The sequence below is a fragment of the Sturnira hondurensis genome, unplaced genomic scaffold (genome assembly GCF_014824575.4).
Source record: "Sturnira hondurensis isolate 20B ecotype Veracruz unplaced genomic scaffold, ASM1482457v3 Scaffold0000167, whole genome shotgun sequence".
Taxonomy (NCBI): Eukaryota; Metazoa; Chordata; class Mammalia; order Chiroptera; family Phyllostomidae; genus Sturnira; species Sturnira hondurensis.
The window spans coordinates 2128362-2144211 of NW_028072798.1; the positions used below are offsets into that span (position 1 = coordinate 2128362).

The following is a 15850-nucleotide window of genomic DNA, read 5'->3' on the forward strand; positions in this document are numbered from 1 at the left end:
CTGGCCATCCTATGTACATACATAGTTTAGGATTTAAAAAAAGACCACATTCTGGTCTTGATTTTTGCACTTAGTAACATTGACATCAAAACTGTGTTCTGCTGTCATTGTTCATATGCCAACACACCCACTGTGCGTTGCTCTGTAACACTGTAGGGGTTTCTATGTCACCCTCAGATAACATAGTAACAGGTGTCCAGAGTGAAGAAGCCATGTCATCCATTACTGTCAGTGTGATCTACGTACAAGATCTATCTCTAAAGAAATCTGGCTCTCCAGTGTATTGATATATATTTATATATAATCTATATTCTCTACTTTTCTTTCCATTATAGATAGATACATCTGAAGTTAGGCGCTATAGAAAGAGCATTAAGCTCTTTCCGTGTGCATTAGCAGATTCTCACAGTATACAAAGATATCTTGGCAATCTAAAACACAAGTGTACCTTCTAAAGTGCTAATTTTTCCTCAGGGAGAAATTCACTCACTAGGAAAAATGTAATTCTACCAAAACAGATATTGTGCTCTTGGAATGGTAGCATAGACACCATTTGAGGGCATTTATTTTTGTTTATTATAGCTTTGTAATTAAAACAGAAGGAATTACACTATACTTTAAAAATTTGTAGAGTTGCAAATATACAGACATACTCTTAGGTAGAAACTTGAAACATTTTGAAATTAAACAAGAAACCCTGCCCTCCCACCCCCCAAAATAGGAATTTAGCACAGAAATGCTCACATAGCATGGTTAGCAACATCTGATGTGTGAATCTACCCTAGAATCATTCTCAATACAACTGCCTAATCAGGTTTCAAGTGGATAAACTAACTTCAAAATCTGCATTTTACAAATGCCCACATTAGAGATCAGGACTCTTTACAAGGGCCCTCATCTTTTTAATATTTGGTAAAATATTAAAGTATTGTCAAACAGACAAGTCATCTAATAGCCCAAGGTATCTTATAAAGATAACTTACAACTAGCAGGTCACCATCATGTATAGTAACAAAAAGAATATAAAGCCTACATTTTAAAAGACCAATGCATGCAGTGTATCATAGTATATTACACATTTTCTATTCATGTGCACCAATTTATTGTGCTTCAAACACAGCAACAAGGAAGGTATTACAACATACATGTGTATACATCATAGTATCATAATAAACTCAGTTCTAACCCCAAAATTAAATAATTCAGGAACAATAGAACTTCACAATAGATGTGATGATTCTTTTAGGTTTTTCCTCACTCTTTAGGAAAAAAAATACGACTTTTTGTAAACATCTTCATAGTTGTCTTCTTCAACATATTACTGAAAACTATTATAGAAATAGTAAATACCCAATTGACATGGATAAAGTATGTCTTAACACACTAACACTTTCAGACAAGAACTAGCATTTGTTAAAAGAAGTGATTATTATAAATATTTTCTATCTTGTATTTTAAGTACATTTTCATAAATAATGTATTTAAAAGTGCTGAATATGGTAGGATAGTCAGCAACGCCAGTGTAAACAGAACATTTTTGTTTTCTACTCTGCAAACTTTTTTTTAAATCCCATTTTGTCAAACACCGCAACAGTTAAAATATTTGCATAGGGAATAGATAATAGCCCTTTTAAACATATCTCCTGAATTCTATATAAATTAGAAAATCAAATTTACTTTAAAAACCAATGCTTAAAATGCTTTAAGTTTATGGAGAAAGGAAACTTATGATGTTAACTTTTCAAGTAAAATAAATTTTAAAAAGAAAACTCAAACTTGTTTTTTTATGCTTAATAAATTAAAAAATGAGAGGTAGTTAAAAATGACAAAGAAAACCTATTTTAATATCATCCTTAATATAAGGCCAGTATTCTCTATAAATATTTTTAAAACTTTCATTTTAGGTTACTCAATATTTAATAAGTTTAAGGTTAAAAAAATAGCCTCCAGGGGATATTAATATTCAAATGTAACACCTAGGTGTAGATATGACACTGACGTTTGGGGGGTCACAAGAGGATACTGTTTTCTTGAATGTCAAAAGTACGTGCTGACACCAGGCACCTATGCTGTCTCAAAGACTCAGTGATGCTTTAAAAAATAATATGACAGCCAGGAGGTTTGAGCACTGCACTGCCTTTCAATCACAGAGGAGAATTAATAGTTTGGTTTTGACATTTTTTAAATAAGTAATTCTTAAGATACTATGTGAAAACAGGGTCTGAAGTAGAGAATTTTCCTCTTCACAACCCTTATAAAAGTGTTCTTGATTTAAGACTTAGCTTCCCATTGGATTTTACTTGCAAAAAAATAGGCCCCAGGGACAGATGCTTTTCACCAAAAATTTTTTATGATGCTACATATAGGTACTCTAAGTCCTTTCTTTATATTCCAAAACTAAGTGATCAAGCTCATTATTTTTTCTTGCTAAAGTACATCCATAACACAACTGTTTTAGAAGTGGAGAGTCAGTCTTTAATAAATTAATTACAGTATTGGACATGTGATATATACATAGATTCATTTTCTTCTGTTATAATTAAAAACAATATCACTCTGTCATCAAGATAGAATATCTTCAAATTATTTTGTGCTTTTTTTGCTCTTTTTGTGTTATTATTATTTTTTACACAACAAACTCTTCTGTGATGAAAATGCCACAGTTTTGGCAGTGAACCACCAGAGGAATCCCCGTTAGGATTTTCCAGCAAACAGAGATAAATAGCTCTTTTTTCATGTACGGGAACACTGGCTTCCAAGTTAGTGTACTGAACACAGTGTATACTAGGTTGAATACCATTGTTACAGTTTAAAAATTGGCTTTTTCTGTCTTAGATCATATTTTCAAAATGCAAACCCCAGCCAAGTTTTGGGCATTAATTTCTGTAAGACCATATTGCACAAAAGTCCTTAAATACAGATATAAGTTATGCCATTGGATTAAATATTACGACAACTATGTGGCAAATGAAGCAGTTTTACTTCGCACATGCGGTCTCTGGAGATATAGTAGGAGACTGTTCGAGGGACTACAAACACAGTTTGCTTGCAAGTAGAATGAGTGTTCAAGAAAACAAACTTAATTTGGCAATTCACTGTTTTACGTGGTATTTTCTCCAAACTTAGCCATGGATAACCCAGATAAAAATGGAGACAAAGACCATATGGTTGGATTTTCCCAGCAGCCCGAGGAATGCTAACCTGCAGTTCTCCAGGGACTCCGCTTCTGGTGTTATTCAGCGACGTCTATTTCCCATCCCAGCCCTCCCAAGAGACATTTGAAAATGAAGATTAAGATTCAGAAGTAGAGCTGGCAGTACTTTCAAGAAATGACTTGTAAATTTGAGAGTTCAAAAACCTTGGAAAAGAATCTCTGTGCATTAAGGTGTATATCTGAAGTTGGGCGTCTTCGTACATGTGGGGATTGGGATCCAACAGATTTCTGTTGATCACCTCTCTCACTCGAGAATCAAGACTGACCTAAAAAGAAATAAGAGCAGATATAGTAAATAATGTTTTTTTCAAAACATCTCAATGAAATAACTTTGGGTTCAGAGAAATTCCAAAGAGTCAATCCAACTACCTAAATCTTGATGTTATCTTTTTAAACACTATATAACTTTGCAAACTTTTCTCCTTCAAAAGTTGAATTAAAGAAACAAAAAAACTAAAAATTGTTTTTGACAGTTTCTATTCATTGTTGGGGTACCAGAGAATTCCCTAGCAAGAACACAAATTTACCTCACACTATTATGTGACTTCTGGGTGACTCTATGGAGCCAGGAAAAAAATTTGCAGAGTAGCTCTCTGGAAAAAAAATGAGTGGGTGTATCAAATGCTGATAGTTTCACTTTGTCTAAAGTGGGAAATAATGAGGAAGTTCCTGATAGAGCAGAACCACAGCAGGCCACCCTTATGTCTTAGGTCTACTCGCCGACACACAGAAACTGTATAGTTCTTATATCAGAATACACCCAAAGAACCCTGGCTGGTGTAGCTCAGTGGATTGAGCACGGGCCTTCGAACCAGAGGCTCGCAGTTCGATTCCCAGTCAGGGCACATGCCTAGGTTGCAGGCCAGTTCCCGGCAGGGGACACACAATACATTGTGTGTCCTCGGCAGAAGCAACCACACATTGATATTTCTCTCCCTCTCTCCTTCCCTTCCCCTCTAAAGATAAATAAAAATATTTTTTTAAAAAAAGAATACACCCAAAGATTGCTGTACTAAAGATTAAGCAGAATAATTGCTTCAAGTGGAATCTTTGAAAGGAGAGGTGTAAGTAGGAATTCAGAATACCCAGTAGTTAATATAATGTTATTTGAAAAGTATACAGAAATTCTGCAAGTGTCCAGTTGTCTTTTTTCCTCTAACCCTATTGGAACTGGTAGGGCATATTGATAAGGGAAGCAGAGAGAAATAAATAGCAATAAGGACATGTTTGGGGAATAGACATTAGCTCTGCACAAAATGACTTGTTAGCAAAACCCTGCCAGACGTAAACCGTCAGTGAGACCTGATGGGTTTGCTCAGTCGTCACTGTTGCACAAGGACAGGGCACCTGATCCATAGTCAACTGTCTCATCACACACTCAAGCCTGTACAAACTTTTCATATTTACGTGTAAATGTTTAATTGTAATTGTGCAAAAGCATTTTTTGATTCTGGCTTCTTATCTACCAACTGTTTCAATTAAGCCTGGGGTCTAAAGTAGCCCCAGTGACAGACCACCCGGATTTCACCCGGTGTCCCCAGGTTTCTGAGCTCCGTGGTCCATGTGGAGTTGGGCTGATGGGTGTACTCTGGGAGACGGCTGCTATGGGAGGGTTTGTCCAGAAACAGTGATCTGGACTAAAGTTCTGTGGTTTAGCCAGACCAACTTACAAACAGCAAAGCAGGAAACATCACTTGGTGGAACTATGTATTCTTTGTCAGGAATTGCAAAACAATATTTATGTTCTGGAATTAGGTCTAAGTTTTATTTTCTGTAATATTGCCACATGTAATCATCATCAAGTACAAAGTAATAAGTACATAATTTTTCCCAGATTTTTATTTAAATATATTATTTGTGTTTCTACTCAACAGGAAAGTGTTGCCATGGAAATTTAAACTGTTTGATCTTGCTCTATAATGTGGTGTTGTGATAAGATGAAGTCTCACCAAATGCCCTCCACCATTTATATAAATGGTACTTTTGTGTTCAAACTTGAGAACTTTTTGTTTCAATGGAGAAAGAAATGTTAGATTAGTGATAAAGAAAAAGGTCCTTTATTTCTGAAATAATAGCGTAATTAAATGTAACAGTTTTTCAGTAGCTGGAATCATATTAGTTATCTTAAGACAGAGAAATAAAATGATTTGCTAACTATCTTGAGTCCTCATTGTAAAATTTTTGGTTTGTTTGTTTGTTTTTTCCAATTAAAAACAGTAGTGAAACACCACAGAAAGTAGTACTGTTCAGAGTTTAGTAACCTGTAACAAAACACATGAGCTGTTTTGATTTAAAAAATAAAATATTGAAGAGGATCAAAGATGGTGGCAGAGCTTGTGGAAGCTACACTCACCTCCTCCAGCCAAACTGCAATTACAACTAAAACATAGAGCAATCAGCCTGAATAGCCAACTGGGGTAGCTGACGGGAGTGGTCAAACCAAGTGTGCACAGAAGAAGCCACACCCAGACTGAGAGGAAGGGCACGGGCACATAAGAGGCTGGCTGCCTAACAACCTAGGGAACTACAGTAACCCCGCCGTCTGGACCTTCCGTCACCCAGAGCTGGAGAGCTTGGGTGACAGAACCTCTGGAGAGCTCGCATTCTGCTGAGGAACAAGCTGCCTGGGCCAGGGTATAAAGTCTGGCAGACTCAGGAGGTGTCAGGGACTGAACGGTGTAGCTTCTGGGTAAGAGCCATTCCTCTAATCTTCCCATGAACTTGACCGGCACCTCCCACTCATGGGAGATCCGCTAGCCACACTCTCCAGGCTTTGGCAGCTCTACCCTCCTGGCTCCTGGTGCCTCTGTCCTGCCAAAGTTTGAGTAGAATCTGAGACAGACTGAGTTGTGTGGCTCTGGGGCAGTGGCCATGTCCCCACCTCCCCCCAAGCCTGACCAGCACCTCCCCCTGAGAAGCAGATCCTCTAGCTTCATCCTCCCAACCCCTGGTAGCCCTGTCCTACTAAAATCAGGCTCCTAGAAGAATCTGGGGCAGACTGAGTTCTGTAGCTCTAGGATGCAGGCCACTTTTTCCCTAGCACACATGACGAGTACAGAGTCCTCTTTTCACAGGGCCAAATCTTGGTTTGTTTGGTCCTAATGAACTCTGCTGGCCTAACCTTGATGACTCCCTGAGACTACAGCCTACCACAAAGGTGTGCAGGCACTCAGCAGGTGCCAGCTAGATGGTACATGCTGGGGCATTAGCTGAGTGGCATCGGACCCAGCACGGGCACCACATTTGAATCTATATTAATCTAGTGAACACCACTTGCTTCTCCCTGGTGCCTCACTGAGCACATACCTCCTGCAACTCAAGTACTGCCAAAGGCTCTTTCAGGGACTGAGGCGAAGAGGAAGCCAGCAGGTGGAGGCAGGTCTTGGGGTGTCTCAGGAATTTAGCTGACCTGCCCCAAGGCATGGTGCTAGTAAAGCCAGCCTTGGTGTGTAGCTTGGTCCTTCCCACACACACCCAGACCTAGCAGAGGTGGCCACAAACTGTGGATCACTTTGTGATACCAACAGCTTGACCAGCGCCAGTCACAAGCAAAGTCTGCCACTGGTTTGCACCGAAGTCCCTTCCGAGAGGCCCCAGCAACGACAACTCAGTAGCGAGATTCAGACAACATCCGAGCAGGATTCAATTAGTTCCACAAGCAGTGCATCCAAAGGGACATCTTCCCAGGCTCCAGACACCGCTGAGGCGAGTTCTGCTTTGTGTGCTCAGCGCCGGCACAGCAGCCCGTGCGCTATGCTTGGGGTTGACACTCCCAGTCGGCCAACCTGAGAGCTGACTCCGCACACAAATGGGCCAGTAGCCGTCAATAATCAGTTACAACAGGAGGGCCCACATAACTCACACAAGAGAGATTCTTGGAGCATGGAGCTTGGGTGATCAAGGAGAGTGTGTCACTGGGTCCCCTAGGACACCTACTACATGAGGCCACCCTACCAAGACTGGGAGTCATAGCACATCTACCTAATACATAAAAAACAAACAAACACAAAAAGGTGTCCAAAATGGGGAGACAAAGAAACATGCCCCAAAAGGAAGAACAGGAGAAATCTCCCAAAATGGAGGTAAGTGAAATGGAGGCAAGCAATCTACCAGACATAGAGTTAAAAAATGGTTATAAGGATGCTCAAGGAACTTAGAACTACAACAGCATGAAGACATAGAAACTGTAAAAAAAACGTCAGAAATTAAGTATATGATATATGAAATAAAGAATGCACTAGAAAAAAAACAGTAGGTTGGATGAAGAAAATATAAAAAGAACCAGTCAGAAATAAGTAACATAATATTTGAAATAAGAAATACACTAGACGGAATAAACAGTAAGTTGGAAGAAAAAGAAGATCGAATGAGAGCAGCAAAAAGAGAAAAAGAATTTCAGAAAATGAGAATAGTTTAAGGGACCTTTAGGAAACATGAAATGTAACAACATTGAATCATAGGGACACCAGAAGAAGAGAGAGTGCGATGGATTCAGAATCTATTTTTTTAAAGTGACTGAATACTTCCTTGACATGGTGAAAGAAAAAGACATACAATTTCAGGAAGTGCAGAAATTCCCTAAAAATAAAGCCAAAGAGGCCCACACCAAGACACATAATTAAAACGGCAAAGGTTAAAGACAAAAAGAGAATCTTAAAAGTAGCAAGAGAAAGACAGTTACCTACAGGGAGCTCCCAAGACTGTCAGCTGGTTATGCAACAGAAACCTTTCAAGCCAGAAGGGATTAGAATGAAATATTCAAAGTGATGAAAAGCGAGGAGCTACAATCAAGGATACTTTACCTAGCAAGGATATTTAAAATTCAAGGAGAAATAAAGAGCTTCCCAGACAAGAAAAAGCTGAAGGAGTTTGTTACGACCAACCCAATATTACCAGATATGTTAAAAGGTGTTCTTTAGGAAGAAGAAAGAGGAGATAAGGAGAAGGAAGAAGTGGAGGAGGAGGAGGGGAAGAAACCCAGAACATAGTTAAACAGTTAAAACAATTACATGGCAAATCCAAATCTATCAACAATCACTTTAAATGTAAACGGCTTAAATGCTCCAATTAAAACACATAGGTGGCTGATTGGATAAGAAAACAAGACCCACATATATACTAGAGACCCACCTCAGACTGAAAGATACACACAGCCTGAAAGTAAGCAGAGTAAAGATAATTTAATCAAACAGAAATTAAAAAATAACTGCAGTAGCAATACTTATATCTGACAAAAAGACTTTAAGGCAAAGGCTATAGTAAGAGACAAAAAAGGACACTGCATAATGATAAAGGGAGTGATCAGACAAGAGGATATAACCCTTGTGAACATTCATACATCCAACATCGGCGCACCTAAATATGTAAAGCAAATCTTGATGGGCATAAAAGGAGAGAACAATGTGTCTCTTATTTTTACTCAAAAAGAGAACAAAATTTATATCCAAACCAATAATACAGTCCCAGCAGGATATTTTAACACCTCAGTGACACCAGTGAATAGATCTTCTAGACAGAAAATCAATAAGGAAATAGCAACTTTAAAGACACACTTGATTAGATGAATTTAATTGATATCTTCAGAGCATTTCACCTCAAAGCAGCAGAATATACATTATTTTCAAGTGCACCTGGAACATTTTCTAGGATAAAACACATATTAGGACACAAAACAAGTCTCAGTAAATTCAAGAAGACTGAAATTATATACAGCATCTTTTCTGACCATAGTGGTATAAAACTAGAAATCTCAGGGGAAATAGGGGAGGGATTTAGAGGAACATATATAAAGGATACATGGACAACAACTGAGAAGGGTGGAAATGGGAGGGAGAGGGGAAACATGAGGGGAGAGATGGGATGGAAGTAATAGACAGAAAACTGAACTTGAAAAATAATTAAATAAGTTAAAAAAATAAAAGTATAGCAATGTAAAAAATAATAAAATAAAGAAATCCTCTTGTTAAAAAAATAAATAAAATAAAAATCTTAAAAAAACTAGAAATCAATTACAAGAAAAAAATTGAAAAACACACAAAAACATGGAGGCCAAATAATGTGTTACTAAACAATGAATGGGTTAAAAATGAGATCAAGAAGAAATCAAAAGTCACCTTGAAACAAATGAAATTGAGAACATGACAATCCAAAAATCTATGGGACACAGCAAAAGCAGTCCAAGGAGGAAAATTCATAGCATTGCAGGCATACCTCAAGGAATAAGAAAAATCTCAAATAAACAATCTGACCATACACATAAAGGAACTAGAAAAAGAACAACAAACAAAACCCAACACGAGTAGAAGAAATAATAAAGATCAGAGCACAAATAAATAAAATAGAATCCAAAAAAAAGGTGCAAAAGATCAATGAAACCAAGAGCTGGTTCTTTGAAAAGATAAAGAAGATTGGCAAACCTTTTATGAGATTCACCAAGAAAAAAAGAGAGAGGATCCAAAATAAATAAAAGCAGACATTAAAGAGAAGTAACAAATGACACCAAAAATGTATACAGAATTGTAAGAAAATATTATAAACAACTATATGCCAAAAACTGGACAATCTAGATGAAACGGATATATTCCTAGAAACAATCTTCAAAGGTGAGTCAGGAAGAATCAGAAAATTTCAATAGAAAGATTATAACTAATGAAACTGAAGCAGTAATAAAAAAACTCCCAGTAAACAAGCGTCCGGGACCTGATGGCGTCACAGGTAAAATTACCCAACATTCAAAGAACTAACACTTCTCCTCAAACTGTTGCCAAAAATTCATAAGGAGGGCAAAGAGGGGATAAACAGTGATGGAAGGAGACTTGACTTGGGGTTGTGAGTACACAATACAATATACAGATGATGAATTATAGAACTGTACACCTGAGACCTATACAATTTTATTAACCAATGTCACCCCAATGAATTCAATTTTTAAAAAAGCTGAAAGTAGCAACTCACTGAGATTGGAACAATGTCTTCCACCAAATCATGCCCCTCCGTCCCACACGCACCACAGTATATGTAAAAGGTGGTCAGTAAATACACCCAAGATGACAAAAAACAAATAAAAGAAAACATTTACCTTAGTATCTGGTTGTTTGAATAGCTTGTCGGTCAGTCAAAAAGAGTGTGGAGAGGTCAAATAACAAGGATAAACCCCATGGGTCTAACCATCTACAGTTTCATCTTGTGGCATCTTTGTGCTTCAGATTGTAGAATATCTACAATACAAGTTAATGGGGGTGGATCCCAGCATGGGCCCTGAGCCACAGTCACCCTAGGGTTCAGGCACGACTGGATGGCTCCTTAGGCCATCGTAAATGGGATCCAGGGCTGGAGGGACGAGGAGTTTCCTGAAAGAACACATCCTAATGGAACAGAATGTTGAGTAGGACAGACAAGGGCTGCCCTTGGACAATGGGGACGTGTCCCTTAGTCCTCACAGACTCACATCTAAATGACAGAAGGGAGGGGCACAGTGCAGCACTAACAGGGTTTCAGAAAGAACTACTGGTGGGACAGGGCACACACAGAACCGGTAGGTTTGGCAGCCCTTAATCGGCAGTTTCAGCGGCGCTGGAAACGTTGGCAGTGTTGGGAGGTGGCAGCTGAAGCTGTGAGACAGCATCAGTGACTGCGACAGGCCTCCGTGAACTTGGAAGCAGTCATTCCCACAGGGAGCAGGAGACAGGGAGACGAAAAGCAAGTGGCCGCAAACATAAAAACACTCACGGGCAACTGCACAAACCAGCTGGGAGGAAACTGTAACGAGAGCTCCAGGTCTGCAGAGTGTGGCGGTAAAGCAGGGAGAACGAAGACAAATCCTGTCGGTGTGGGTGGGGAGAAGCTGGGTGGGACGGAGTTGGGCACCAGGCTTAACCTCACCCGGTTTCCCACCCTGTGGAGGAGAACCTGACGGTGCACGACTATGGCCAAGGGAGCGCACCAAGTTTTGGTGCTGCCTGTCTGTCCCAGCCATCCAGATGCTAGAATGGAAACTTTGACTCTAATTTTTGGCAGAATTATACTAACGATGATGAATTTCACTGAGAATTTTTTCTCATAGAAACCCTTCATCAACTCAATGACATAAATTCCTAAAACAACTTTTTGCATATCATGATTAAGATTCTCCCTCTATTTTTGCATGTTATTTTCAACTTTACTTAAGTTGTTTTCTTCAGAATTCTTTTCTATAAAATATTGATAGATTTTTTTCTCTTTTTTCTTTATGAGTCTGTATCAAATTTTACCCAGTCTAGCTTCTACCACTGGAGATGTGATTTTTAATTTTAACTAAATTTGTTTCTTATGTTAAATTTTATAGATCTAAAGACTATCTGGTTGTCTGATCAGTTCTAATACATTTTTACCGTGTGTACTTTTAGTCATATTATTTTGTGTTCATTACTTCTTCTGAAAACAACTGTAAGTTGCATAAGACTGATTGTTGGTGTCTGTTTCTTGGTTGGATAAAAGCTCAGCAGTCACATCCTCAGTAAGGTCCAAATGACGGGAAAGCACATCTTGCTTGTCTCCGGGAGAGTCCAAGCATGCAGCTCCGGTGTCTATTTCTCATTCTGCCTCGGGTTTTAAGGTGGGGTTCATAGAAATCTGCGGTAGGGTCATGAAGAAAGCACTGGACAATGGAGAAACTAATCAGCACATTATGGTTAGAAAAGCACCCCGTTTGAAATCAGGAGACTTTGGACTTACGTTCTCTCTCTACAAAAACAGAGTTCTAACCTCTGTGACCCACCCGTTGTACTTCTCGGGGAGTGAGTTTCCTTTGTTGTCAAATGGTGCCATCTAGTGGCTGCTGATCCTAGTAGCTAAAGGATTATTTTAAGACTCGTAATAATAAAGTAAGATTTTCATTTTATCAACAATAACGTTTAACCCCAATGTAAGATAATAATAATTGATCCTAAGTACGATGACACCTGTTTGATCAAGCCCAGTGGCTTTTAGATTTTGTACCAACTTGAATCTAACCCGCTCCGAGTGACCTTACCTGACTACCCCAGTCCTAAAGGACATCATTTCACCTCCACCTCCACCATCAAGTTTGTCACAACTTCTTTCGGCATGATTTGTCGTCTCCCCAACTGTAAGCTCCTTAAGGAATAGGCCGTATTTTTGTGGTTGTTGTTGTGCACCGCCAGATCCCGGACATCTGGCCTACTACCCAGCTCACAGGAAATACTTGAAAAGTATTGGTGAATGACAATGAGCATGCACAAAGAAAAGAATCTAAGGAAATATGGTTACATGAATCCTGGTTATAAAACCTGATTCGAAGTACTGGAAGTGCAGAATTCCCATCGTTTTTCTTGAAAAGGAATATACACCTACATACAGATTCCGTGTGCTCATCCCATACGCATCATTTTGAGAAAATGTGGGTGTTTAAAGAGGTTTCTTGCCTTTTCCCTCCCAGTTAGCAATGGGAAGGTCAGGGTGAAATCAGAAGCAAACAATCCGTACGACAGTTAACACCACCCACCGGGCGGCAGAGCCTGGAGGTCACAGAGGTGGTGGGGTTCAGAGCTCTTCCCACAGCTTCACTCCACGGGACAAGGAAGCAGAAGCATGAAGGGAATTATTCACTGTGGCGTGGATGGCAGGTGGCAGGGCCAGGTGGCCGCCCTGGGTAAAGACACTTGTCGCAGGACTTATAATGATTTCTTCATTCAATAGCTCAGTGCTGCTGATAGTTGGTAATAGCTGTTAAATACACTCTTAATTAAAGTCCTTTATTTGGAGGGGGGTTGTCTTCCCAATACTTAATGCACGTAAGCTGCCAGCAGCATCTGCTATGCACAGCAAGTCAACTCTTCGTCTTCCACTTCTCTTCATTGCTGCTATGTTTTCTGAGGACACGGCATAAACAGAGAATTTACCCGTAGGCTATTGTTAGTTTGCTTTTAGATTCTTGAAACTGTGAAGTTTGGTCCTTCCTCTCTTGACGGGTGTGCCAAACCAAGAAATGGAAGTTGTATGTCCTCCTGGTGGCAGACACCTATTATGTAGCACTGTGCTCAAATTATTAAAAGCATATAAAACGTGCTTTTAAGACAAACAATGAAATGCAATTTTCAGCCTATTGGCTTCATGTAGGAAGTAACTTATATAAACAATTCTAAGAATGTAGACTTTCTCTACATTTCACAAAGAGAAACATGATAACTCAACTGACTTGAGGTAAATGGACAGTCTAGTGAAAAAAATGAGGTTCTGGTTAAGAATAAAGTCCTGATAATTTTTAGTATTTAGTTATTACCAACTTACAAATGATTCAACTGTTCACGTTCTTTAAAACTATTTGGAGTAAGTAGAAACAGTTGCAGAATTTCAGAGGTAGGAAGGCCAGGTGAGCTCCCCCTACCAGGGAAAAGACTCCATCCCACTGGAACCTGACTGGCTGCTCTGAGCTCCACGTTGAGAGAGGCTCCGAGGTTGAACCTGGGGACAGCAGTGAGGAGGACCAGAACTTACTAACCAGGTCGTGGGGCGGGGTGGGGCATGAAGTTAAGTAGCAGAAGGGCCTTACTTACAGCTGCCATTCTCAGTTTGGTTTCCTGCTCTCTGTGCCCCTTTGACTTCAGTGAACTCACTTATGCTGGGTCACACAATTAGGCTGAAGCAGAGCCAGGGCTACAATTCCCTGCACCAGAGTATTCCTACCACATAGTCAGGGCTCTCCCGTGTGAAGAGTTCTCCCCAGTGTTGGAACGCAAAATTCGAAGGGTGATAACTCAGCACTGTCAGACAATTAGTGATGTATTGAGGCTGATTAGAATCTGACACATTTTTGCATGGAAAAGTCAGTGAAATATAAGAGTTTGCAAAGGTCTCTTCTGAAGTGCATGCCACACTGTGTGTCAGTGGGTCGTGGTTGGACATGGTTTGAGAGTAAATGCAGCTACACCTTGGCTGAAAATACAACTTTTTTAACAATGGTCTTTTATAATTGCAAATACCTACTTTTAGTTTACTCATTTTCACTGCTAAACAATAATCGAATACAAGGATGGGCAAAAGCAGATTTACAATTGTGAGTTTATCTTTCAATAATCAATAACTATGATAGCTCTAAACTGTGGCCCACAGAAGAAGTAAATTTGTGAAAATTAAGTATTTTACAAATCTGTGAAATCTGAAGACCACTGTGGGGACAATGGGAAAATGTTTCCATAAAACACTAGAAATTAAAAGTAGTGACTAAAACAAAGGAACTATATGCACTAACTATATGAAGAATTTTTTGTTTCTAATAACATTATTTTAAAAATGAAATAGTTATCCTTTTCAGATGATGCCTAGATGGCACAGAGAAATGGACTAGATAATCTAGACAATTATCATTTAAGATGATATATATTACACATTTTGGTGTGAGAAATGGATTAAGATTAGCTTCCCTAAGACTCTGTACTTATGTGTAGTTATGGGCATGAGAAGCACACCTTTGAACACATTTGAATTATTTGATATATTTGCTATATAATGCAACATTAAAATAAAAGTGAGAAAGAAGTCAATGTGCTAATGAAACCCAAGTACTATTTATTGGTTAAACGCTGAGGTTCTAGATAGATCAGAAACCCGGAGAATGTGTTTTTAGGATGTAGAGTTATAATGGTGATAGAAACAGTAATAAATGCATTGACACTTCAGAGAACATTCTCCCCACCTTGTTGCTATAAATACCCTTTTAATGTTACTTCAGGAAAAAAAATCTTTTGTGTATCCAACTGAAAGTTTCTCATTTTTAAGAGACAATACCATTGGAGTACTCTGGAATTCCAATGGCACTTAAAACCGAATAAAAAAACTAGTTACTTTGGTAGACCTCACTGGAGGGGAAATAGTTTATAGAGACTCCCAAACATAGAGATTGCTAAAGCAGACACTTCCATAGATTTCAAGGTAGGAGTGCAAGTCAGCTGGGGCCCCAGCAAGTGTTGGATGGGGCACTGATGAATGGAGGCTCTTTCCAGAGGACTTTGTAAACATCTGTGCAAGCACCAAAGGGCTGTGGAGGTCACCCTTGGGGAGCAGAAAAGGACCAGGTCAGGACACTTAAGTGCACAGGTAGGAACCACAGCGATTTAGGAGCAGCAGAAACTATCAATAGAGGGTGGTGTGAGGAAGAATAGGCACTCTAGGAACCTCTGAGTGGAAAGGCTTGAAAGCACGTCTGGAACCCAGCACCCCAGAGGCCGGCGCATGCCACTGACCCTTCCCTCACCAGTAGCATTTAAGTCCAACAGCTGGAGCTGAATGGAAAAGTGCTTGTTTGGTTGCTTGAAATGTTCCTCATGTATTAGGTACACTCTGGCAATGGGGAAAAATAGCTTGCACTTTCAAGACAGCACAACTAGAATAAGTAAAATAATTACTATACCCATCTCTGCTCAAGAATATTAATGGATCACGAAGGCTCAGTCCTCAGTTCTGTATCATAAGCAATGCAAATATGGTATTTGTTTTTGAGACCCTGCATCAGAGGTTTCCAAACTTGCCTATGTGTGGGGAGCTTGTTAAATGGACAGATTCCTGAGCTCTTTTTAAAAAACTTCAGATTCAGAAGTTCTGGGTGGACCTCAAGAATTTGCTTTACCAACAAATGCTCCT

At 39.3% G+C, this 15850-nt stretch overlaps 1 protein-coding gene across 1 annotated transcript in view; it reads right to left on the reverse strand.

Annotated features, from left to right (window-relative positions):
• Positions 1–2611: 2611 nt before the first annotated feature.
• RGS17 (regulator of G protein signaling 17) overlaps positions 2612–15850 on the reverse strand; it is an 88963-nt gene continuing 75724 nt past the window's right edge. The window contains exon 5 of the mRNA XM_037052459.1: positions 2612–3480. Within this exon, the coding sequence (XP_036908354.1) occupies positions 3292–3480 (189 nt within the window). The 3' untranslated portion in view covers positions 2612–3291. The remainder of the gene's footprint in view (positions 3481–15850) is intronic.